This window comes from Macrosteles quadrilineatus, unplaced genomic scaffold (assembly GCF_028750875.1).
Source record: "Macrosteles quadrilineatus isolate MER2022 unplaced genomic scaffold, UCM_ALF_1.0 Scaffold_1__1_contigs__length_201487025, whole genome shotgun sequence".
NCBI lineage: Eukaryota > Metazoa > Arthropoda > Insecta > Hemiptera > Cicadellidae > Macrosteles > Macrosteles quadrilineatus.
This window is the reverse complement of record NW_026542594.1, coordinates 193,692,207-193,718,667: the sequence shown is the minus strand read 5'-3', so window position 1 is coordinate 193,718,667 and position 26,461 is coordinate 193,692,207. Positions and strand designations below refer to the sequence as shown.

General features: G+C 36.7%; 1 protein-coding gene across 2 annotated transcripts in view; it reads left to right on the top strand.

The window, feature by feature from the left end:
- The first annotated feature begins 499 nt into the window (after positions 1 to 499).
- The window catches only part of LOC128992970 (signal transducer and activator of transcription 5B), a 41,524-nt gene continuing 15,562 nt past the window's right edge, over positions 500 to 26,461 (top strand). For both annotated transcript variants that reach the window (XM_054416720.1, XM_054416726.1), the window contains exons 1-12: positions 500 to 727; positions 8,661 to 8,792; positions 9,491 to 9,647; positions 20,224 to 20,313; positions 21,190 to 21,361; positions 21,955 to 22,058; positions 22,662 to 22,840; positions 23,468 to 23,626; positions 24,400 to 24,514; positions 25,046 to 25,194; positions 25,813 to 25,936; positions 26,057 to 26,292. In XM_054416720.1, the coding sequence (XP_054272695.1) occupies positions 8,668 to 8,792; positions 9,491 to 9,647; positions 20,224 to 20,313; positions 21,190 to 21,361; positions 21,955 to 22,058; positions 22,662 to 22,840; positions 23,468 to 23,626; positions 24,400 to 24,514; positions 25,046 to 25,194; positions 25,813 to 25,936; positions 26,057 to 26,292 (1,610 nt within the window). In that variant the 5' untranslated portion in view covers positions 500 to 727; positions 8,661 to 8,667. The remainder of the gene's footprint in view (positions 728 to 8,660; positions 8,793 to 9,490; positions 9,648 to 20,223; positions 20,314 to 21,189; positions 21,362 to 21,954; positions 22,059 to 22,661; positions 22,841 to 23,467; positions 23,627 to 24,399; positions 24,515 to 25,045; positions 25,195 to 25,812; positions 25,937 to 26,056; positions 26,293 to 26,461) is intronic.

Sequence of the window (26,461 nt, the reverse complement as noted above, 5' to 3'; positions counted from 1 at the left end):
ACATTTCTAAAATTGAAACTATTAGTTACGCAATCTCGTTTATTAACAATAAAATATTCCCTAAGCTGTTTATCAATATCAGACCCAGCTCCCATGTTAACAAATCATTCTTCATCTTAGCCCTCACATAACGTCGTTGAACATAAAACAGAGTGAAAGCGTTAACAGCCAGAATGACAGGTTCATAAACCAAAAGTTAAACAGATAGTCAACAATTCATAATTGGGTTTTTCTCGAGTTTTCTTGAGTTTTGAGGTTTCAACTCATTCAACTACTACGATTGTCAACAAGTATCTTTTACCATAGATTAAACCATTGACTTCAAAGATTAAACCATTGACTACTCTCTACTCCCTAAGGGAGTATGTTTAATCTATGCCTTTACCTTCTCACTTCTCTATCACTCGGACCTACTCCTACTCCCACTCTCCCTCATTTTCATTCCTATTGCTCATTCTTGGTTCTAGTTCTTGGAAATGAAAAGTGCGTGATTGATTGAAGTATCGAAGTGCGAAGTATTTATTTGGTAGTCGTAGACTATGAATTCCGATCATAAACCTAAGTGAATAACATATTAAAATTCGGGCAAGAAGTGCATTAATGTCTTTTGATGGAAGGTTTTAATCCATTATTTATTTTTAACTAACATCTTCCTTCCACTCGGTCAAAACACGTCCGTTTCACGACGAAAACATTTCTTTGGTTGAACAGGGATTTTTTGCCGAAGGTAAGTAAGCCAGTCAAATGGCAATTTTGCAATATTTACTTTGGCACTAACTGCTCGCTAAAGCTGTTATGAGTAGGCCTAGTGTTATAACATAACTCGTTAGTGGTAATTAATTAAATTGCTTAAATCTTGACTTAGCTTCCCGCACATAGTCTAGGCTAATAAGGCTAGGCCTACCTTGATGTGGCTAGGCTAGCTAAGTTTTCTGTGCGAAGGCTCTGTGACTTCATGTTGGAAACATGTAGTTCTAGGCCTAAGTACTGTTTCAGGTTTTCTATTTCCGTCACTCTTATTCCTTTTGGAAAAACTTTAATCTGGTAACTTAGCCTAGTGATAACCCTCAAGGTTTTTTTTACAACAGGACTAGGGCCTAGGCTTTCGAGTTAACTTACTTACTTAATCATATCTTGGGAATTACCTTAGAAAATCAAAGATCAATAAACAAGCCTACCATAACCAAACATCCACACTACGAATTGTTTGTGAGCATAACCAACAAAAACATTTGATTTGTAACTTAAGCCTGCAACCTGGTAATTCCTTATTTAACTTAAGATCTAGACCCTAAGCTATGTTAGGGATCTCGAACCTACGGGCCCGCGGACTACACCCGGCCCGCAGGCAAATTTTTCTCTGTCCCGCAGAAAGTCAGCAGGTAATGTAACAAATCTTTTTTGATAGCATGTGATTTCCCTCGATCACATAAGTTAGGGTAGGCCTAAGTTACCCCTTTGTTCTGGAGGTGTCTTTGATATCATGATTGCTTCCCACGGTCGTGGTAGGCCTGACCTTTTCAAATTTTGTCTGAACCGAAACTGTGATGGTTTTCCACAATCAATGCAACACTAGTTTTTAAACATAAATTGTGACCTTGTCAGCAATAACTTACCATGATCGTCTCTTGTGATCACAGTAACACTCGTCACTGGTGAATTTCCTTACCGTATGACGTTTTAAGAGAACCAATGGAACTCAGGCAATGAATTGAGGCTTGGCTATTAATTGATGGAACTCCTGGCCCATACGGGATTCAAGTGCAAGTCACTGTCATATTTTCCCTTTCAAGAAAATTCTGGAAAATCATTCAAATCATCTTGCACTTACCTAATTTATTGGACAATCACGACACCATTTACAGACTGAAGCGACATACGATATTAGACCTCCCATTCAGATTAGCTACCAAGTGTTAGCCTATCAAAATTCTCTTTGTTAGCTAGTGGTCAATCACTAGCTCATGTTCTTCAAGTTAATGTTGTATTATCATTTATCATTTGCTTATTGTATAACTTAAACAGATTGTAGGCTAAATTAAATAAAGTAAAAAAAAATTACCGGTAGGTACCGTACCGTACCATAGCCTAAATACTGGCTGGCTACATACTGTGTTTTAATATGGGTGACTTAAAGCTTATATGTGTCTTATTTGCCATGTATCAATAAGAGAAAATTAAGTTAGTACTAGGACTAAACATGTAGTGGTCGAGTCTTAAATAGGTAGGGGAGAGTGGGGCACATTTGCACATTTTTTAAACTTTAATTTTTTAATAGGTGAATTTATGTGTTTTTAATAAAAACATTATTACATTTAGTTGTAACATAATGTTAGCTTTAATTTAGTTATTTTTTAAACCCTCCAAGTTAATATGTTAATGTGCAATATCTGTTTTCACAAAGGTGGGGTACTTTTGAACAAGAAGTGGGGTACAATTGAACACACTAATTAAGTAAAATGAATATTTTTATTTTACAGAAATTGTTATGCATGTGAGTTGATAAAAACTGTTCTTATTTCTATTGGAACTAATTCTTCATTTAATGTTATAGATTCACATTATTTGTAGCTAAATGTTGCAAAGTTAATAGCAAAATTATATTTGTTTGCTGCACGTGCAGTTCTCATACTCATCGTCTCCTGGTTGAGGAAGCTTAAATAGTCTTGAATTATTATGATTCATTACTGTCTTGTATAGGAAACAAGTATAATCAGTTGGGGTACACTTGAACAACATGCTTACCAGAGGAAAACATTGTGTTCAAATGTACCCCTCAGACTCCTGTTCAAATCCACACCACTATGTACCATTTTATTTTGGAAAAATGTTAAATGATGTTTCCTTGAATTGTAATTTATCAATGTGAAATGCATAATTGTATCTAAATATGTACAAGCCATAAGGTAAATGGATCAAACTTTTCTGTAATGTAGGCCTAGTTTTGCTATGGAAAATTTACAAATCCCTACTGCTAAAAAAGTTTTCTTGTGGTGCTCTAAAACTTCTTTTCCCAACAACAAACTAAGAACTGATCAGAAATGGAGAGAGATGAATGCAACCTGTTGTCCTATTTGAGGGCTACATTTTACAGCTGGTCCAATGGCCTGTGAGTATAAAAATGACGGCATATTTAAACCGTTCAAATGTGCCCCATGTTCAAACGTGCCCCACTCTCCCCTACAGATCCTGTCTAGTTAGATGGGCGTTTGAAATCAATCCTAATTATCACCAGAACAACAAATTGCAACCCTAAATTAGCTGATATTATGTGACAAATGCAATATTTCCACTTAAAAGTTAATGTTTTTTTTTGTATTTGCTTAACACTTGAAACAGTATAGTAAACTCCTGTATTGTGAAGTTCCCTTTGACATTAGTAAAAAGTTCAATAGGTTAAACAATTAGTATTTTTGTAGTATAAGTTAGGTCACTAACTTATGACCTATGTTGTCACTAGGCCTATCTGTAATTTTAGTTAGCTATCTTAACAAGTTATATTTAAAGGTAATACAGTATAGCAAACACAAATTAACCTAAGCATGATCTCAAAAACCACCACTAAATTCTTGAATTCATAATTACGACTTTGTGGTTATTGGCCTAAGTGGCAGGGAACGGGTGCAAATTTTTGCACCGAAATAACTTATGACTGGCCCGGCCCGACTTGGATTCAAAGATTTACAATGTGGCCCTCGAAGATTGGTTGGAGACTAATAATACCAGGCTACTTCACCTTTAAGCTTTAGGTTTAACCCATTGGGGAAGGAATTGATGCTCTGCCTGCAGTTCCCTCGGTCACCAATTAATTTTACCAAATTTGTAGACTTTTAACATTGACTGTAAATCCTTAAAACACTTCCCATTGAAACGCGCCAGCTGTAGCGGTCGGAGCTGAGCCAGGATCCGTAGGTTCAGTTAGTTGTTCTGAGCCTCCTAAAGACACATCAACTGTATTTATTGTTTTGCTGCGAGAGCGTGCAGTGTGGTAGCCAATGCCCCCCCCCCCCTCCGTACACCATGCTGCAGTTGCGCTGGCACCTCACTGTCCATTTTCATTCATCTCAGACCCTCCAGCCTCTCACCTTTTCACCGTACTTCCAGGTCCACTACTGCACAGGACTCCGAACCAACAAAACGGTTATCTTCAAGTTGTTTCTTGTCTCAGGATTACTGTTTTAGATTATAAAAGGTATAATGTTACCTGGATCTGCCAAAGTAATCCAAATGCTGTCTAACGACTACGCGTTTCGAAGCAGTATAAGCTTCATCTTCAGGTCGTCAAGAACACATTTCACTCATGAGAGGTCGTCAAATAAATATAATTTTTACACATACATGGACAGAGAATAGTTACTGTAGGCCTACGAACCGCGTGCGCGCACTTAGACAGGTTAGTCATGACTGCGGCGGTGAGCGTTGGTCCCGTGAACTTTGTCCCTTGCCAGTCAGCTGTTCCTGGTTAGCTATTACAGTATCATACAATGCGTTTGACTGGAAATTTAGTTTGTCGTTTAACAGATCATAACTATGGCTTTTTGTTGCTTTGTATATTTCGTACTCTTCTATGGCGTTCATGAAGCTTCCTTTTGTGCAAAAATGTAGGGGTGTCATATTTGTTTCAAAATTTGTATAGTTATGATTTTCATTAATGAGATGGGCTGCATAATTGGATTTTAAATGATTTTTTGCTTTTGGAAGGTGTTCTTTGAATCTGGTTTTGAAAGCACGGCCGGTTTGTCCTATATAAAAACTATTGCAATCATCACAGGATAATCTGTAAACTCCAGTTTTTTCACCTGTTTCTAGACGAAAGGTGACTGGACGAAGGATTTAAAAGTAATCGTTGTAGTTTGTTCGAAGTTCTAAACGCTACCCCGATGTTCTTCTTTTTTAGTTCGTGTTTCAGTATATTCGGCAGCCTTGTACCATACTCTGATGTTACAAAGATTTTGTCAATTTGGCCACCTACTCTGTTAATATCGGTTTTTTTTTTTAATTGGTTTTTGACAAGTTTATCGATCATGGCGGTTTTAAACCCATTTCTTTGGGCAATGTATTTTATCGTGTTTAATTCTTTGTTAAAATTATCTTGGCTTAATGGAACGGTGAGTAATCGGTGAACGAAACTATTATAAGCTGCCATTTTTTGTGTTGTAGGATGGTGTGAAGTTTCATGGATGGTTGTGTCGGTTAGCGTAGGTTTTCTGTAAATATCAAATTCAAACGATTTTTCTGTTTTAATTAGTGTTATGTCAAGAAAGTTTAACCTGTCGTTGCTTTCCAATTCTATGGTAAACTGTAGGCTAGGGTTTATTTTATTCAAATACCTCATTCACCTCATTCATTTTATTCAAATAAATATCTCTAGTTGTCTTGCGTTGCCATCATACAGGATTGCGATGTCATCAACATATCGGTGGTAAAATACAATCTTATCTTTGTAGCGGTTGTTATCTGTCCGTATGTTATTGTTTTCGAAACTGTTCAGATATATTTCAGCTAGGATTCCTGAAAGTGGGGATCCCATTGCTAGTCCATCGTTTTGTATATAATATTCATTGTTAAAGGCGAAGTAGTTCTGTTGGGTTACTATTTTTGTTAATGCGATGAGTTCATTAATGGCTTCCTCACTAAGATTAGAATTGCTCTTTAGATTGTCTTCTAGGATATTGATTGTATATGCCACGGGTACATTTGTGTACAAATTAACTATGTCCAGCGATGCCAGTGTATATCTAGGTTTGATTTCAGTGTTACTAGTTTTGTGAATTAAATCCATACTATTAATTAGACTATGACTGTTAGGTATAATAATTTGTTGCTTAATTATCCTTTCTAGGCTTTTAGCGACTTGGTAGCTGGGTGCTGGCATGTAATTCACTAGAGGGCGAATGGGAATTTTATCTTTATGCAATTTCGGTAAACCTTTGAGTCGTGGTGCTTTGGCGTTGATGGGTTTTAGTCTCCTGATTTCTGTGTCGGTGAATAGCGTTAAACTTTTATTTAGAGCAGTATTTAAGGTTGCCGAATATACTGAAACACGAACTAAAAAAGAAGAACATCGGGGTAGCGTTTAGAACTTCGAACAAACTACAACGATTACTTAATCCTTCGTCCAGTAATAGTCTAGAAACAGGTGAAAAAACTGGAGTTTACAGATTATCCTGTGATGATTGCAATAGTTTTTATATAGGACAAACCGGCCGTGCTTTCAAAACCAGATTCAAAGAACACCTTCCAAAAGCAAAAAATCATTTAAAATCCAATTATGCAGCCCATCTCATTAATGAAAATCATAACTATACAAATTTTGAAACAAATATGACACCCCTACATTTTTGCACAAAAGGAAGCTTCATGAACGCCATAGAAGAGTACGAAATATACAAAGCAACAAAAAGCCATAGTTATGATCTATTAAACGACAAACTAAATTTCCAGTCAAACGCATTGTATGATACTGTAATAGCTAACCAGGAACAGCTGACCGGCAAGGGACAAAGTTCACGGGACCAACGCTCACCGCCGCAGTCATGACTAACCTGTCTAAGTACGCGCACGCGGTTCGTAGGCCTACAGTAACTATTCTCCGTCCATGTATGTGTAAAAATTATATTTATTTGACGACCTCTCATGAGTGAAATGTGTTCTTGACGACCTGAAGATGAAGCTTATACTGCTTCGAAACGCGTAGTCGTTAGACAGCATTTGGATTACTTTGGCAGATCCAGGTAACATTATACCTTTTATAATCTAAAACGGTTATATTATCACAACAACATTTCGATCAAGGATTGTTACTTGCACAATCCCAATGGTTTTGTTAAATTTGACATTTTATTCCATTTGTCCTCACTTACACACAGATATTAGGGCCCACATCAACCCAGCACTACGTTCATGTTCAATCTGTATCCTAATAATGGATAGCCCATATGCTAAAACAAACTAGTCAGAAATCAGAAACATGTATTGCCGAAAACATTACAAAAATGTATAGGCCATCGTCAGGTACAGCTGTATTTAGTGGCTTGTAGGGACATACATAAGATATAATACAAACAGTAGGTCTATCTTTGTTTGCTTATTTGTTGATGTTATGTTCAATAAATAATTTGAATCACACCCAGACTTTAAATCCACTAAGGGCAGTAAAAATATAGTCAATTGGTTGTGAATAATGTAAAGCTTATTTTAACACAAGTGAGTCAGCACCAATAGGTTAAAGCAATGTCCTATTGCTAGCTTAGTAGGTCTTGAGGACTAGTCAAAGCCAGAGCAGTCTAACTTAGGAATGAGCATCGATAGTCGATGTCTTTTACATTGATTACCGATGTTTTGTTACATTGTTGTTTTTGTCAAACATCGATGTTTTTGTCCAAGTATTAAAATATCGTTGTTTTCCATGATATATTAGTTTTAGGTTTATTAGCTGTTTTATTACAGAGAGCAGACAAAATCTATAAAAACATCGATATTTTCACGACAATGTTATCGGTACATCGATGGTTGACCTATTGATCAAGTGTTGTATCGATGTTGACCAATTGTTGACAATACTAAGATAAATTGAGTGAAAAATTAGTTATTTGGCTTGACATGTTGACTCAAATTGTAGGAGAGCGTTTAACATTTATTAGAAGTAATCAGTTGAAACAAACTGAGCGCAGAAATGTATGTGAGCCTACACTACGCAATTAGAGATATTAAAAATCTATTTTTAACAAGTTACAAGTTTTATAATAACTCTAAGAATGTTGCTACAGTTACTCTAATTGAAGCACAAAGTTTTCCTCAACGTTAAGTTTCATACTATGCGGCTCATTGAGCGTGCACAGGTTCCCTAGTAAACTTATATCCTGTGATTTATTTACAAGTTTAATTGTTCAAAAACTAACTTTGCTGTGAATAAAGTGAGATAATTAAACATTAAAACCTTTTCTGAAAAATTATTAGTTAGGCAATAGACTAAGAGTACCTAGAGAGAACAGTTCCCTAAACCTAACAGGTCTTAAGGGAAGTTGGGAAACTCTAAACAGTCTTATATCTTGACTCATCTTTTGACATTCTTTATCTGACCTGGAATTTGGCCTTGAACTTGATTAAACTTCATTTAAGTTACAAACATCTTTATTTCAACACATTTATATTTGAAACCTAAGAAAACAATAAACCTTTTTGTTCGATTTTATTACTGAATTTTATGAACTATTGTTATAAACCCTAATTTTTAAGTTGAAATAACTGAGGATAGGAAGCCTAAGCTTAATTATAACTACTTTATAGCAGGGGTGTCATGGTGCCGAAACGCAACGGAATAATGTCCCGGCACTGGTTTTGGACGGAAGTGGAAATTTAATAAAAACTGTTGTATAATTTAAGTGTGAATACGGAAATAATTTTCCGTGCAGACAAAACAATGCTTAAAAAAAAAACTAAAAATAATTTGATTTAGACCTAATGTAGTTACCGTAGGCCTAAGAATGTTTGCATCATAAATGTTACCAAAATCATCAGGCAAACTACGCCACTTAGACATGGTCGCCATTAAAGACATGGTTAAGAAAACACATGACAGCTGATGACACAACACAGCAGTTTTGGTTTTACCAACTTAAGCTTTTAGGTACCGTAGTCTAAATCTAATTTTGTTCCAGATACAAGATGTCACTTTGGGCCAAAACTCAGTCTCTTCCTGAAACTGCCTTGCGCCAGATTAAGGCGTTGTACGGTGAACACTTTCCCATTGAAGTCCGGCATTTTCTCGCTGCATGGATTGAAGAAAAGATGTAAGATTTTAATAAGCTATAAGTCAATTTATAAGCCATATAAGGTATCTTAACCTACCACACACCATCAGGTGGTACTAGACGATAGGTTTATTTTTCACTTTGCAGCACACTGCACGTCGCTACGACCTTTGGCTCTGATAGTGCATTGAGTTAAACAAGAGCTTTCATACCATGCAGTAGCTGGAAGTATTATTCGAATTATAGTATTCAAATATGGAAAGATCTGTAGTACCTATTTTATTCTTCTATGAGTAGCCTACAATAACCACAAATCACTTTCAGTGGTGAATAGAAATCCTGAAGTTGGTAGCCCTGACACTGCTGCCACTGCTGCTGCACAATCTTGAGGCGTCAGTCACAGAGTGCAAGAGTTCAAGCCATACCCAGAGAGCAGTGTGACAGCTGGGAGGGAACGATGTGGAACATCTTATGGTTATAGATAACATAGATTCGTACCCTTTTTTCTGTAAACTCATCGTCCATTTTGTTGTGTTCAACGTCCGTAACCTATAGATGGAAAAAACAAGTTCTTGCCCAACTTCTTAAGATTTTTCATTCTGTTGGTACAAGTTTAAAAACAATTCTCTAGTTTATTCTGCAAAAAATCTTTAAAATATATTATTATGATCTTAGCTTTAAATATTTAAAGATGGTTGAAACATCTTTCATTACAAACCATGTTTATGTTGTTGTAGGGCTGAAATCAACCCAGACAACTATCAGCATGAGCAGTACGCTATGAATCTATTCTCCGCTTTCATACAAGAACTGGAGACGAAAGCAAGCACATTTGTCAGCGAAGAGCTGTTCTTGGCAAAAATGAAACTTAATGAAGCTTCCAGAAATTTTAGAGTAAGAATGTTAAACTAATAGCTTGAAGGGGTAGAATTAGTTAATTAATATTCAGGCTATTTATCTAAGTATAAATATACTACAGGGTGAGTCGGTAGTGTGACCGACTAATTTATAGCAGGGATGTCATGTGTTAGTGCCCACCACTAAATTTTATCAATTCAGTTCATTTTAGCGAATTTCCCATATAGGAAATAAGCTATTACCGTAGGTCTCATGGTAAGACCTGGACCCGAGACCGATTTACTTTTTTGTTTGGAGGTCTCCAGAGGCCAAAAAAACCATCCGTTCAAATGCATATATATATATGATCATTCAATTCTATATGTGTGTGTCCATTAGCACGATAACTCAAACAAAAATTATCCGATTTTGATGAAATTTGGTATAAACCTACATTTATTCGAATAAGTTCGCGAACCAGCATGATCGGACCATGGGAACGGGGGTTTATGGGGGGTTTTATGGGGTAAAAATGGGTTTTTCCCATTTTAGACCCGAAAAACATAAATTTTTGGAATTTATTTCCCAACCATTTTGTAGAGATTAAGCATATTGAAGCATTTTTGTATGCCTAAGGGTTATAGAGAAAACTCAAAAAAGGGAAAATTTAAAATTCCCATGTTATTCTTACGGAGAAAATGAAAACTGTTGTGGATGACTTGTTTATGGATATATTTCGAACAAATTTGGCAAATTTATTTATTTCATCCTATACTACTGACATTTGGTCAAAAAACACTGTTTACCTTCCCGGTAGCAGCAAACCTAGGCACTCGTTAAATCTAATGTTATTTAAATTGGGAATACAAATTTCTTATTTATGGAAATATTTTGGTAAATATGTAATCAGACAAGTTGAAATTCGCTTAGTCTGCAGGTCGCTGCGGCGGGGGTATTTTCTATACCGACTCACCGCTTGCTTTGGTTATGTTCCACACATTTGACCAAGGTCTGTGTGAAAGGGAAAATGGGAGGTTTAAAGAGGTCGTCAATCTCTTACAAAAGTGTCCACTTCGTCCTGTGATTGCACACTCCGAACAAAGTACCACAATTTTACTCCACAACCGACAATAGACTGTCGGAGTGAATCAGCTCAAATTTACTGTTGACAAACTTAGGTTTTTCACTTTAATTTAAGGTCTATGCACTCCTATGGTAACCAGATAGGCTCCATTTGTGTCATGTTTGGCTCCTTAAGCATTTAATGTTTAATTTTTGAGTTCTGTAGGGATATAAAAAATAAAAATAGATTGTTGATCATTCAATTCTAAAAATTTGTCAACAGGGTAAAAACAGGGTAAAAAGCACCTTCCATCAGGAATCGCAAGAGCTTTTTGTTCAAGAACAAATTTTGATTTTAAATTGTTTTTAAATATTCGGGTGGTTTGTTTTAATTTTAGTCTACCTATTATTTTAAAGGAAGGAAGCTGTTATCTAATCCATGTTTGTCTATGTTGCCTCCTACACCTTGTGATATGATGTGTAAATGATCATATGAGCCAGATATAAAAGAAGAATATTTAAATTCATGAAAAATTACTTTCCATTTGATAAATGTCAGGACAGTATTAAACATTTAAAAAATCCAATGGGAGTATGTTCTTCTATTTACACAATTTTTTTTTTGTGTAGGCCTAGCCTCTTTTTGAATTTGTTACTCAGGAGCAAAACCCCATAGCAAAACGGCTAGATAAAACCAACCAGGCAAAGATTACCAATGTTTTGTTGTGTTTTTAGGAAAACGCATTTAGCTTGGATTAAGAGTGGGTCCCAGTAAAACAAAATCCCGAAATGGCCGAAATTGGCACACTAGCGTGCGTGGAGTGGAGCGGACATTTGTTGAACTACGTGCGTGGCAGTCTCCTCGACGTCACAGCGCAGAAAACATACTACTATAACCCAGAATGCCAACCGCATGGTAAAAAGCATTAAGCGGTTTGAGAGAGCTTTGCCTGTCAATCCGTAGGCAGCGCCACCAGCGTTGCTATGCTATTGCATGGCAACGCTGGTGGCGCTGCCTACGGATTGACAGGCAAAGCTCTCTCAAACCGCTTAATGCTTTTTACCATGCGGTTGGCATTCTGGGTATAGTAGTACGTTTTCTGTGGTCACAGGCATGTATCGATCGATAAGTGACTCACGGCGCGGGCGCGGTGTTGCCGAACCATCGCCAGGCGCTAAGCAATGTAAGGCAACGCCGCATTAGCACTGGCGATGAACGAACTGTGTCAGTGGACTCGACGGCGATTCCACCCTGCTCCTGCTCGGAGTGACGGAGTGCACTAAAGTCACTTCCATCGCTTATTTACTTAGAACACTCGATTTTGCTCACTGCTCTTCGTTGTTAGTGGGTTTATCTAGGGTGGTTATTTAGCCTGTTACAATTTTATATCATAGAGAATGCTATGGGAAAATAATCAGTTTTGAAACAAAAGTTTTGAAGTGGAACAAGGATCATACAAAATTTTCTAAAGCAATAATTGAAATTTCTTATTAAAACCCTATAGTTTATCATGTTTTCGGATAGAACATGCAATTTTAACACTTTTTTATTTGTGATATTTATTCCATAAACCCACTAGTTTAGGAGATACAGCCTATGAAAAAATGACTTCCGGTCTACTTTTTGTTTAATGCAGCTCCTAAACGAGAAAGTTTAGCGCAAAAATGCGAAGAGTAAAAAAGTGTTTCACGAAAGAAAAATAGTGGAACAATGCTCATGAAAAATAAGCAAGAACAGGGTGAATAATATTTAATTAAATTTATCTGTTATATGTACATGGTGTAACATTATCAATTCTGAGATTACTCAAAAATGAAACAAGTTAAGTAATTACATTAATGAATGGTAAATCGGATCCAACACATGTTGGAAACATTAGTTGAAGATCAAGTTTTCTAAATAACTTACCAACGTAAATACTGTTCAACTTTACAATCATGGTGGATGGCATAGGCCTAACCAAAACAACACTTGACAAACATATAATTTGTGAAACACTTACAATAGGCTTGTAGAACATCACAAAATGAAGTTATTTGCAATCTGTTTAATGCATAAGTTACAGATTTTTGTGATAAGTTACCGATGACGTTAATTGTGATAGTTGTGATACTAGATACAGTGATGGAACACCTGCTTAACATATAATAATAATGCAAATATTTTTTTTTCAGTTAGGCTATTTGAGCAAATTTTTTGTAGTTGAACAATTTAAGGAGGGAAGATGAATTAATCTTAATAATTATAATAACATTAGCAATGTTAATTAATTCATCTACATTCAAATACCGGTATCCTCCTCAACTCCCAGAAAATCAATTCAACAACTTGAGGCCTAAACATAATCATAGTATCAAAAGTATTTATTGCAACCATTGCTACTGTCCGCTCCTCTTTGACCGATTGAAAACATAAATTATCAACAACCACAGATAGTTCAGTGCTAAGGTAAGGAATTCACAGTCTGGAGGTCCCGGGTTCAAGACCTGTTGGGGAAGATAATTTTGATTCTAGTTTTTTCTCAAAATTTGTTTTTATGAACTATTTAAATCAAAATACTCAACTGATATATATACATTTCACACAAAATCTTTATCATTTCGTGTTTAGGATATGCCCATGGGATGGCTGGTCCTATGTGAAAACAATTTTCAACATGTTGCAAAGTCAATTTTAAAATTGTTGTCAAAACAGTTTTTAAATTGTTGTAAAACTGTTGCAATATAGTTGTTGTTCTATTTCTTATTTAAATAAGAAATTAAAAGATCAAAAGAAACTAAACTGTTTTAATCAAGACACTAATACAAGAATAATATTACTATAGAAAAGTAAATAAAATCATATGGTTAAATATTAGTTAAATAAGCAGAGAGGTTAAACATCTTTCCCTTTGAGTTTCTTTTCAGAGTTTAGTCAGGAAAACGTTTCGTAGGTCTTATAATTCTGCCTCTTGATGATTGTTTTATTGCAGTTTCTTGATTGGGAGTAGTTGATCGTGAAAAAGGTTTACTTTTATCTTGAGTTATTCTAGATGGTGCAGTAGTTGTTCTTTCAGCAGTATTTGATAGGGAAGAGTTGTTTTGAGTAACAGTAGTAAATGGCAGAGGATCTGACGTTGTATCTTTGATGGATAAAGGAATAGGATTGTTCGGTTTGGTTGTATTACCTTTGTAAGGCAAAAGGTGGTGTCGATTCCTTCTCAACGTAGTGTTTCCTGTCTTAACCCAGTATGACCTTGGCTCTTGTCCTAAGCTGATAATAATACCATCTCTTTTTAGGTCTTGGATCCATACTTTCTTACCAACAGGCAGCGATGGAAGTTCTTTTGTAGCGTAGCGCCTATCGTAGTTTCTCTTGTAAGATGCTTTGTAAGTATCTTCTTTTTCCTTTAGTTGAGAGAGATCGGGTTTGATTTCAAGTTTTTTAGGTAAAACAGGCAGGTTATCTCGCAGTGATCTGTTGTATATTAGCTGAGCAGGACTGTATCCACTTGTGGATAGAGGTGTATTGCGGTAGGTTAGGAGGGCTAAATATGGGTCGTCTTTGTTTTTCTTTAGTACACTCTTCGCTATTTTGACTGCAGCTTCAGCTGCACCGTTACTTTGGTGGTAGCTTGGACTGCTTGTCACAAGTTTAAAGTTATAGCTTTGAGCAAACTTTTTGAATTCAGAGTTTTCAAGACCAGTGTATCTGGTAGCAAACTGTGTACCACAATCAGATCGTAGCTCAATTGGTATACCGTGACGGCAGAATACAGATTTGCATTTTTCGATTATTTCAGCAGTTGACAGGTTCTTTAATGTAGCTATTTCAAAATAACGTGAAAAACAGTCAGTGATTACTACGAACCATGTTCCTTCAAGTTTAAAGAGATCAATCGCTGCCTTTTCCCAAGGACGAGATGGAAGCTCACTGGGCAAAAGGGGTTCATGATGTTGTGTTCTATGTTCAGTACATTTGGGACAATCATTAACAAATTTCTCAATGTCAAGTGACATTCCTGGCCACCACATACTATTGTTGGCTCTAAGTCGACATTTCGTTATGCCTAGGTGGCCTGTATGTATTCTTGTCAACATTTCTTGTCTAAGAGTTGTCGGGATTATGAGACGTTCTCCTCTAAGCAATAGTCCGTCACAAAAAGAGATTTCATCCCGAACTGTGAAGTATGGCTTAAGATTATCGGGAATCTTAGTTTTATCAGGCCATTCAGTTGAGCAGTAAGATTTAATTACCCTGAGTTCTGAGCTAGCCCGCTGTGCCGATGCAATTCTATCAAGAACCATGTCAGTTACATAGGCAATGTTTCTTGTTACTGTGTGGATGGCCAGTTCAACTTCCTCATCTAAATCATAACTCTCATTAGCTGCTACAGGACTTCTTGAGAGACAATCAGCAGTGGCTAAATGTTTGCCAGGAGTGTATGTCACATTGTAGGAATATCTCATCAGACGAAGTCTTAGTCTTTGAAGACGGGGAGTCATATCATTGATCTCTTTAGTAGTCAAAATACTTACCAAAGGTTTGTGATCTGTTTCTAGCGTGATGTGCTTGCCCACAATGTAGTCTTTAAACTTGTCACAGCTCCATGTTAATGATAGAGCTTCTCGTTCAATGTTAGAGTAGTTTCGTTCAGTTTCGCTCAGAGTGCGTGAAATATAAGAAATAGGCTTCCAATTCCCATCTGATTGTTGTTGTAAAAGTACTCCACCCAGGCCTTGTGTAGAAGAGTCAGCAGAAATCATAGTCGGTTTATTTTTATCATAGAATGCAAGTTGAGGTGGAGAAGCCAATAATTCTTTCAATTCATCGAATGCTTTTTGTTGTTCACAACCCCAACACCATTCGTTTTTTCTACTTAGTAGGTCAGTAATGGGTTTTAGTAACCGGCTTTTATTAGGTATGTATTTGCCAATGAAGTTCACCATACCAAGTAACCTTTGAACTCCTAAAATATCTGTTGGAGGAGCCATTTTTCGTATAGCTTCGACTTTGGTCTCATCGACTTTGATTCCTGATTCAGATAAATGGTGACCTAAGTAGGTTAGCGAGGTTTGAGAGAACAAGCATTTGTCTTTGTTTAGGGTGAAGCCAGCACCTTCAAGTTTGGTAAGTACTTCTTCTAAGAAATAGTCATCTGAAAAGAAACCCAAAGGGAAAGATGTTTAACCTCTCTGCTTATTTAACTAATATTTAACCATATGATTTTATTTATTAATGCTATGTCAGTCAAGTTAAGAGTTTGTTTCTGTCTTGATAGTTCTTCAGATCTACGGATAGTGTTTATAGCTGTGTTTAGTTTTAATTCGGGTTCAAGTTGAAGACGATCACTTAGTGTTTCGTCCCGCATACCAATAATCAAACCCATCAGAATCATCTCCTCTTCAATTTGACCCCAATCACAGTTTTTTGCATGATTGTGAAGGTCTGTGATAAAGTTCTCAATCGGCATGGAACCTTGTGTAAGTTTTAGAAACCTAGCCCGTTCAAAAATTAAGTTCTTTTTAGGAAGGAAATGATCGTCAAACTTCTGTATAACAGCTTTGAAATTAGATTTGTCATTGTCATTTAAACTGAATGAATTAAGTATGTCCTCTCCCTTTTCTCCCATACAGTAGATAAGCATGTCAATCTGATGCTTTCCAGAATGTAGAGCTAAATTACTAAGGGAATAATACCTCTCAAAACGAGTCTTCCATGTCTTCCAGTCCTGAGGGTTGAAGGAAAAGGCTTCAGGAGGCTTAATGTTTAGGGATACGGGTTCTTCATTCGACTGCGCCATGTTCTATTTCTTATTTAAATAAGAAATTAAAAGATCAAAAGAAACTAAACTGTTTTAATCAAGACACTAATACAAGAATAATATTACTATAGAAAAGTAAATAAAATCATATGGTTAAATATTAGTTAAATAAGCAGAGAGGTTAAACAGTTGTAAAACAAATTTTGAAATATTTTAAATTTTGCCGGTTGTCAACTGTACTCATATTAATAACAGTTTTAATTTAAGTTTAAAATTAATATTAAAACAATTTTTTCTCGTTTTTCTGCTACTTGGGACATCAACATTTCTTATAATACTTAAAATTTCTTATAAAACTTATCTTCTATTTCATTTTAATTTCAACCCCCACACTCCATTGTCAGTCCTTTCATTATAACGTTAAGCCTTTTAAATGTCATTGCATGTTTGTTCATTTGTTTCAATAAAACACCTTTTGTAATTCGTATATTTTTTTTAACTTATTAACTTATTTTTATTCAACTTTGTTAACTTATTAACTTTAAACATTTATAGAATAGGCCTAGCCTAAATGAATATTGTGAGGTGAGTTTACAAGTTCAGGAAGTAAACATTTCACATAAAAGGTTTCAAGTTTTTCTTTCATGTTTACTACCCAAAAGTCATCGTCCCGATCAATTTTTACAGTTTTTAGACCTTTTGGTGTCCAAATGGCAAGTTTCCTCCCAACCTTTTGAAATTAGTTCATGTTTGTCATACGTTTTCCGGTTCATGGCACGAACATTCATTGCAGACAGCAGCCGTTCTAAGGCGACAAATCCTCCACCATTGGTAATAATGTAGAACCGGCTACTGCTGCACTGTTTATGTCCATTGACATTGCATTTCCCCGAGGTTCAGGCTCACTCCATATTGTCTGTTTGATGTGGCACATGTTGCAATCAAACACAAACCCACTCCTAAGCCCTCTTTTTATTTCACTAACTAATTTCAGGTTTCTGAGGGAACAGCCGAATTGAGGCGCGTGTTTAGTTGGACAAATTGATCAACTAAATAACAAATGTCAACTATTCTACGACCGGTAATATCACAGTTGCCCAAACAGTCAGTAGGATCAGATGATAGCGTGGAATTGTCTACAAAGCCCAGGCGCATATTGTATTGAGCTGTGTGGCAGTGCAGCACAGCACAGGGCGGAATTGGGCAAAAAGTCTGTGTTGCACAGTTGACATCGCAAATTGGGAAGCAGTGTCGTGCAGTTCTCGTATAGAAGTGATACAGTTTATTGTGTATTGTTGTATGTTGTAAAATATTAGGATTTGAGTTTTGAGTCAGATTCTGGTGCTGATCTAGATTGATTGTTAGGCCTACTTCTTCAAAAGAGAAGAAGAAAGAAAGGGCGAAAAAAATTGCAATGTTTAGTGTTTTTCGTATTTTCTCCCAGATTTCATTCTTGTAATTACTATTTATACACTTACTATGACTGGTAACGTAAAAACTGGATAAAAATGCACACATTCTATTAATTATCCTCTAGATCCGTCACAAAACACTAGTAAAGCGTAAACCCGGCGCAGGTGAGCAATGCGGCACAGACACTTGTGACTCGACCACAAGTGCGCGCAGTCCACGTGCGGGACTGCACTGCCCTGCCCTGCGCTGCGCCATAATATGCGCGTTTCCTAGCGAACATGTGGTTTACAAAACACTGCCCTGCGCGGCACTACGCTGCGCTGCTCCGACTGCGTCTCAATATGCGCCGGGCCTTTAAGAGGTAACAAATTTCCATCCTCTTCCCCACAGCTCATCGCCTCATCAGCAATCAGCTCCTCAACATCACTACTTACTAAAATCTCTCAATACTCTCCACTCAGCCAACCTTTCACCACCTCTGTTTTTCGCCTTTCTTCGCAACGGTCGTTTTTTATTTCCTATAATACCACACCTGTAAATAAAAAGAAGCACACGAAATGACTTTCTACATTTGTAAGTAAGTAGCACTACGAATTATTACTAGGGAACTCTAAACGTCACTGGACTTGTGGACACAGCAGACCAAATAGATTGCTAGCCTAGAACATAACATCACAGTTCACAATAATGTCTGGGATGGAATTGGCGCGTTTTTTCAACATTATCACGTGACTTGCGAAAATAATAAATACAAGGTGTAGGGGTGGGGCAAGTGCAATGTGTCTCGTGGTTACAGTGTGTACGGCCGAGACGTCGGCCAAGGTGGGAGGGGGTAGCTATCTATGCTGTGATAGACCTAGAGGTTTAGGAGATTTCCTTCCCTACTGATAACATCTTGTCTCGGTGGTGTAGTGGTTTGTATTCATTGGTGGTTAGCGCACCGGAGAAACGTTCTAAAGGTTACCGGTTCGAAACCTCCGGAGCACAAACATTTTGATTCGATTTTTTCATTATCGTTATAGTTTATAGTTTGGATAGGTTATGACAGTTTGATTTTATAATTATAAATTATGTAATTGAATTTTAGGCATTTAAAATTTTATTTTATAAACAGAACAATTTTTTATACCAGCAGACTAATTCGTTCAAAAATACATCTGTAAATATTAGTCAAATTATGAAATTTGCCCGTTATCACATGAAACGAATATAATTTAATGCCTTAAATGTATATATTGTATTAAAAGATTTTATATTTCTACTAAACTGTATCTCGTTTCCAATCATTGCGTGGGACAGGAAGGCTCTGGCATATCATTTATATTGATTGTACACATGTTGGTTTTGTACTTATATCATTATAAAACTAAGAAATAGTATTTGATAAATTTACAACATATTTTATACTTGTATTCAAATTTAAAATGTATTCAACACCACACCATTTCTTACTGTCCCCAGTTCATTTCCTTTCTTTCAATAACTATAACTATGACAACAATAATCATAACAATAATTTCGTAACAATAATAATTGTTCCACATTAAATAAAAAAAAGCTATAAAATTAGCAGCGCATGATGAATGTAGAACCATAATAACCTGATTTGAACTCCCGCCAAATGCGCGAGCGTGCTGCTATCTCACGGAGAACTGCCAGACTACTACGCCGAATTACCGCCGCGATGGGCAGCAAAAACATGCATTTTCTTAAACCATATCACGTGCACAGTTTACGTCGGATCTTCTTGAAACAAACTTTATTCGATAGATAATTAAATTTTGTAGGGGGTTTGCTTTTTCGAATTTCAAATATTCCTTTAGAAAATCCTCCACAAATTTGTAAACTTAAACAAGCGTATTTTTGCTATAAATATTTTAATATTTCTTTAATCAAAAAAATAAAAAGCAAACCCCCTGTAGAATTGTATTCTCTTTCCAATGACACATCAAACGTAGTTCTATGTTAAAAAATAACGGCGCTATACGGTTCAAAAGATTACATTGTTCTTATGGGGCATCAATCCAATATGGCCGACTGCTACTGCCCACTCTTAAATAAATATATAGGATGGAGAGGACACTGCTAACTCACCTGATGAAAGGTTGCAGACGAGTCAAAGAACACATAAAACACACACATAATACAAGAACAACAGTTTAAAATTAGCCAAAAGGAAGATAGGTTCATAGTGGATAGGATAGTCGCACAGTAACACTAAGGAAAGAAAGGAGTAAAGGAAAGAGTGAAAAGATTTGTCACTTTAAGGTTATGTTTTTAGGAAAAAGCATTTATCTTGATGGTAGTCCCGCACTCGACTTTGTCTCGCATGGGTACGACCACACTAGTCCGGTAAACACCTATTTTCAGGACTAGTAACGTAATACACTATATCACGATGGTTGTTTTTGCAGCAAAGGTACAGCCACAACCCGATAGCACTGTTCAAAGTGATGAGACATTGTTTAGACACAGAACTGAGACTTCTCCACGAGGGTGAAGTGGTAAGTACCGACAATTATTGTGTAGAATTGGCTGCATTGTTCATTTCAGCGTTTCATGTGCTTTTGGGCAACTCATCCAAAATTGTTTTTTTTTTAGAACAAATCAATAAAGAACATAGAAGCTTTGAGCTTCATCCGTTACGGTAGAATGTCGATATCCTGGACCGTCAAAAATGTGGATTTGTCTCTAGCAAGAAGTAAAATTTTGTACTGTCTTTTGAAACAAATTTACCACTCGGCTTAAAAAAACAAACCACTAAGTACTGCAGTTCAAAAACCTTTCACAATTTTTTTTTTGAACTCAAATAGCCCTATGTAGTGTCTGATGTTTTTACTGTTTACTGTACACATGTTGTTGTAAATAAACATGGTACAATGCTTGAACATAAATTTTTTTTTAATTTTATCTCTCTTTTAGTCTGTTTAAGGCCCTACTTTACCTATACCAGTAAAATAAAATAATATATACGTTTTTAACAAGTTTGTTTGCACAAAAGGTATGTGCTGGCCTTTTTAAGGTTATTTTGGTTAATCCGGGAATTTCGATGATCCGGATGACCCCAAAACACAATTAATCTGGATTATTGTTATTCTACTATAGTTGGTGCTCAAAGTATTTCCTGTAAAATCCCCTGAATTTTGGTAAAAATCAAACTATTCAAATTTTAGACTAGGTATCCAAATGCCGTATGGTACTTATAGATTCATTCGGTTGTACATAAATAACTTGAAATGTCATGTAGCAGCTGTTTGAGAAGTGTGTTTGTGTGTTCAGATGCGCAAATGTCATATGGTGCTTATAGATTCGCTCAATTGTACATAAATAAATTGAAATGTCATGTAGCAGCTGTTTGAAAGGTGTGTTTGTGTGTTCAGATGGGTCTGGGCATGATGCAGACATGTCTGGTGACGGACACGGCCATGCAGATAATGCAGGAGTTGGAACGGTTCCGCAGTCTCACACAAGTAACCTGCGAAGAGCTGCGCAAGCTGGAACAGGAACAAGAGTCGTTTGCGTTGCAGTTTCACGAGTGCAATAAACTCAACAGTGAGTCTTGTAGAATTTTAATAGTGATATCCGACAATAGTCATAATTTTTTCTCTATTCATATTGTCGTGTAAGAAAATAGTGACTGCGGAAAGTGATCATGATGATTGTGGAAGTAATTATGGATGTTTTATTCATATGGAGCTTGTTTATATATATTTTTGTGATAATATTTGACATGTTTGTTTATTTCATACCAAGTAAATAAAAAATACAACCGGGTAAATAGAGATGGCTTAGTCTGCAGATAGCGAAGTTTGGTTAATCTAATACCTATTTGGTAAGCGAGTTTCCTTTTTATGAGCAGTAATTTTTTGACTTAGAAATTCTGAATTTTTAACCTAAAAAAACTGGAACTGTCCTTTAACAATTTTCACTTAGACTCTGTGAATACAACTCAATAGACAGTTTTAATATCCACACATATCTTAGCTGTATATTTTAACGTGGTATTTAAATGCTTAAAATGCAAGTGTGATCACACTACTATCACCTTTTACTTTCTCCCCAAGGGTTGTTGTCAAGGTAATGGGAGTAAGTATGTGTCAGATTGCCGATACCGATAATTTAAACATACAACCATTTTGTTTCAGCTCACTTGAGCCAGATGCAAACGCCAACAACTCCCCAGGCTGCTGAAATGGAGAAGAGACTTCGCAAACAGAAAGAGATGTTTGATGTGATGCTCAACCAAAAGGTTTGTATTGCTGTATGTTACTGGGTGGGTAGTCTTGGTGTCTAGTCAACTCTCCAGGAATTTTACTATGGAATATTCTGGAAAACTCCAGGAATGAAACCAACACGTTGATTTGTATTGAATGTGACGCTTGCCAATGCCTGTAATGACTTTAATGGTAATAAACATAATTTCATTGCGCTTTAGGGATCCCAAATGTGAGAGTAAATACCCGAAGCCTTGCCATCCAAAACGTCGGTAAACCGGTGTCACCACAATGGCTGAAGACAATTCCTGTGTCACTGAGACCGCAGATATGCTTACAGTTTGGGTTGCGGAAGACGATTACCAATATTTCCAAAATTGCAAGATATGCTCACATATGTAGCCTCGGTCGCTTAAATATAAAAGCAATATGATGATGATTAAAGGAGGTTTTTGACGGTAGTACTTTATATTCATGAATTTGTCATGAATTCTCCTGGAAAACCTTTTTTAACCAGATTTAGTAGGCACCTTAGTGATGTTTATTGTAGTTGGCTTTATATTGGACACATAATGCATACTCACAATCACACACAGCACCAATGCAGGTGTACCAACTGACCCGTGTTTTCCCCGCAGGTGGCAGTACTGATGAACATGCAGCTGGCCTTGGCAGACAAGTTGAAGGATACTGTCACACAGTTGGCAGTACTGCAGTCGCGGATACTGGACGACGAACTGATCCGATGGAAGAGGGAACAGCAGCTGGCCGGCAACGGGGCAAAGTTCAACAGCAACCTGGACTCCATACAGGAGTGGTGAGCTGACTAACCTCCAATAAATAACATGAGATAAGCCGGACACTTGAAATTTTTTCTAAGGAAGGAAAAAATTTCAAAATTTACTTTGGGTGAAAATTGTTATTTCCTTACTGATTCCTCAAATGGGAAAGAATAATTCTGTCTTATTCTAAGAAAAAGATTATTCTTTCTTACCATAAAGGAAACTTTAGTTTGTTTTAAAAGTCTTAAGGGAAAACTCGCCAATGGTCATACAGCAGACCCCCATATATATATACGTCCTCGGTTTTACTTTTATACAGTCACTTATCGGAAGTCAATATCAAAACATATTCTCATGGCTTATAGACAAGTAGTTGCACACACTAGTCTAGCCCTGACTCCAGCGCACTTTTGTTTTATCTATTTGTTTGTATTTTAATGTGTTCACTACTCAGTTTTTAAGCTAGTGATCCTAACCTTTCAACAGATAGTTGATTTGTCCAAGTGTGGTTGGTTTGGTACAGTAGGGTTTGGTTTTGTTAAAAAACAATTGACCAATGCTAAAACAATAGATTTTTTTAATCAATGAGTGTAATTTTGATCTTCATTTAGTATAAGGATTCTGAATGAATAGTTTTAACAGCAAATTGAAATGTGTAACAGGTGCGAGGGCCTTGCTGAGATAATCTGGACCAACAGACAACAGATCAAAGAGGCTGAGAGACTCAAACAGAAGTTGGGCTTGAGCCCTCCCGGAGCTCCGGACATTCTGCCCAATTTGAGCATCCAAATAACTCAGCTGCTGTCCTCACTGGTTACAAGGTATGTATTTCCATAGACAAATAGAATAAATATAGACTGTCAAAGGAAGGTTCTGTGATGTGCAGCCAGAGTGTGCTCGGTGTTCAATTTGCTGCCGTTGTCGGCTTCTCATCTACTCGCTGTATTCTACCAGCAGATGCTGCAGCGGTGTGCGCCATAACTACACGGCACTCCTAGCGGTGGACGCCAGAACATATGCTAACCGCTGTCTATAGTTACTGTTTTTGTCCATGGTATTTCCCCCGGACTATGCCATTATACTTACCCAATTGCATTCACAATGCTTTATGTTGCCTTTTTTTATTTAGATTAAACTTTTCTCAATTTTAATTAGTTTATATTCTTCAGTTGTGCACGTTCGATTTTTTTCTCCCCCTGTTCTGATAGCTTTCTTTGAAACCAAAATCTCATAAAATCGAAAGGCATCTAGTTTACGCAATATTGAATTTAACCCTGATTTAGTTTGATAAGGTTATAATAATATAGCTATTTCAGGAAAAATATGGTACGCTATCCGTACGAAATCGTTGGCGTCAGCTTAAATACCAGTTTTGGACTCCTCAGTCTCCAAGGACAGATAGCCGAGAAGGCTAGGGCGTGTGTCACTTGGCCAGTGACATTCGTCTGCTCCGCTGATATATCGTCTCATAGCATTCAAAGGGTTAAAGCAGCGGTCTGTGGGTCCCCTATGTTTTCAAGATAAAGTCACTAACATCCAGTACTGTATTACATAAAGATATGCATCTATTAATCAGAATGTTTTTTACTTGCAGCACGTTCATCATAGAAAAACAGCCACCACAAGTGATGAAAACCAACACTAGGTTCACGTCTACTGTACGACTGCTGGTGGGGGGACGACTCAACGTGCACATGACTCCTCCACAGGTACTACCGATAGAATTATAAATTTTAAGGATTTTGAAAGCATTTTAATGTTGACACTAGCATCTTTCTTTTGGGCTGAAAAGTCATTGTGATTGTTGTTCAAAAAATTGATGTGGAATTTTCAGCAAAAGAATCAAAATTGTTAACCAACGTTATTCGGAAATTTTTTATGAAAAAGCTGTAAATTAGTAATGCTAATAATTAATTATCTTATTGATTTTGTTTGTTTATCTAATAAAAAATTTGTAATAATTATACCTACAACAACCCGTTCTTCAATCGATTAAATGTCATTTAACAATGCCCGATTACAAAACATCAACTGTTTATTTTGAATACAGTAATAACTACCGTCTTAGTGGGAGGATTTTAGTGTGTTTATACAATTTAAACTGAGGTATCATATAGTATAGTATTGAAAACATCCTACAAGCATTGCAATATACTCAACAAACTCATTCCACAAAGGATATGTATGGTTTAACCAACTTGAGTAGCTTTTGAAGTCTAAAACTATTTTTTGTTTGACAGGTCAAAGTTACCATAAATAGTGAAGCTCAAGCGAACGCTTTATTGAAAAACGACAAAATTGGAAAGGGAGAAGCCAGTGGTGAAATCCTCAACAACACTGGTACGATGGAGTATCACCAGGGCACTCGTCAATTATCCGTCAGCTTCAGGTAGTAATCATAAAATTCAAGGGTAAGGGTAAGGTTTCCTGGGTTCTGCACAACTTTAACTTAATATATCAGCTGATAGCTGTCAGCCGATGTTTAAAAACTAGGGTCAGGTGGAGGCCTGAAATTGCTTCCCCTCGCTTTCGCCTTGTGGGAATAGATTTTTTTCCCTGCATTAATGAAGGTCGTTACAGTCTGAAAGTATCTTACAGTATGTATCCACCCTTTCACTCAACACCATTATGTTTATTCAGAAAAAGTGGGTTTATATTTGTTTGCAAAAACAATTTACTCTGAATATAAGTGTTAGGAAACATTGTGGATATTTTCGGGAAAAAAATATTTCTTATCTTCATGGCGGGGTTCCGTTTAATTCGGGATTTTCTTGTGACGGAGTAAAATAGCTGGGTAACTGAGAGGTCATAGTTCTTGTCAAATAATCATATGGTTGTCGGTTAATTCCCGAGGAAAAAAGCAAGGCTACTCAGGAAAAAATTACTACTATAACTTTAAAAAGTGTAACTTAATTATAAAACAACAATTACCATAAACAAATTTCACCTACTTTACTCTTAGAACCTTTTTCATTACCCCCTACTAAATGTAATTTTTGTTATACAGAAACATGCAACTGAAGAAGATTAAGAGGGCAGAGAAGAAAGGGACCGAGTCAGTCATGGATGAAAAGTTCTCGTTGCTTTTCTCATCACAGTTTTCCATCGGCGGTGGTGAATTGGTGTTTCAGGTTTGTAATTAGACTGTAAATTGATCGTAACATTATTTACTACATATTTTATTTGTGAAACTGAATAAATCACATTTTTATTCAAGAACTCGGTAGGCTAATTAGTGATGATGTGTGCAGGTATGGACTCTATCTCTACCCGTTGTGGTGATTGTCCACGGCAACCAGGAGCCTCATGCCTGGGCCACAGTCACTTGGGACAACGCCTTCTCAGAGCCAGGCCGAGTGCCGTTCGCAGTGCCGGAGAAGGTGCCGTGGCAACAGGTGGCGGAGGCGCTGAACATGAAGTTCATGGCGGCCACCGGGCGATCACTTTCTGAAGACAACCTCCGATTCCTTGCAGAGAAAGCATTCAGGTATGTTAAATTTTGTTGAATTCACTAAGGGGTGGAAATGTCCGAATAATTAAGGCAAAAACTCATTGGCGAATTTCAAACATTTCAATTAAGGCAAAAATTCATTGGCAAATTTCAAACATTTCATTGTTAACGAATGATTACATGCCATAGAGCGTCAATGTTCATA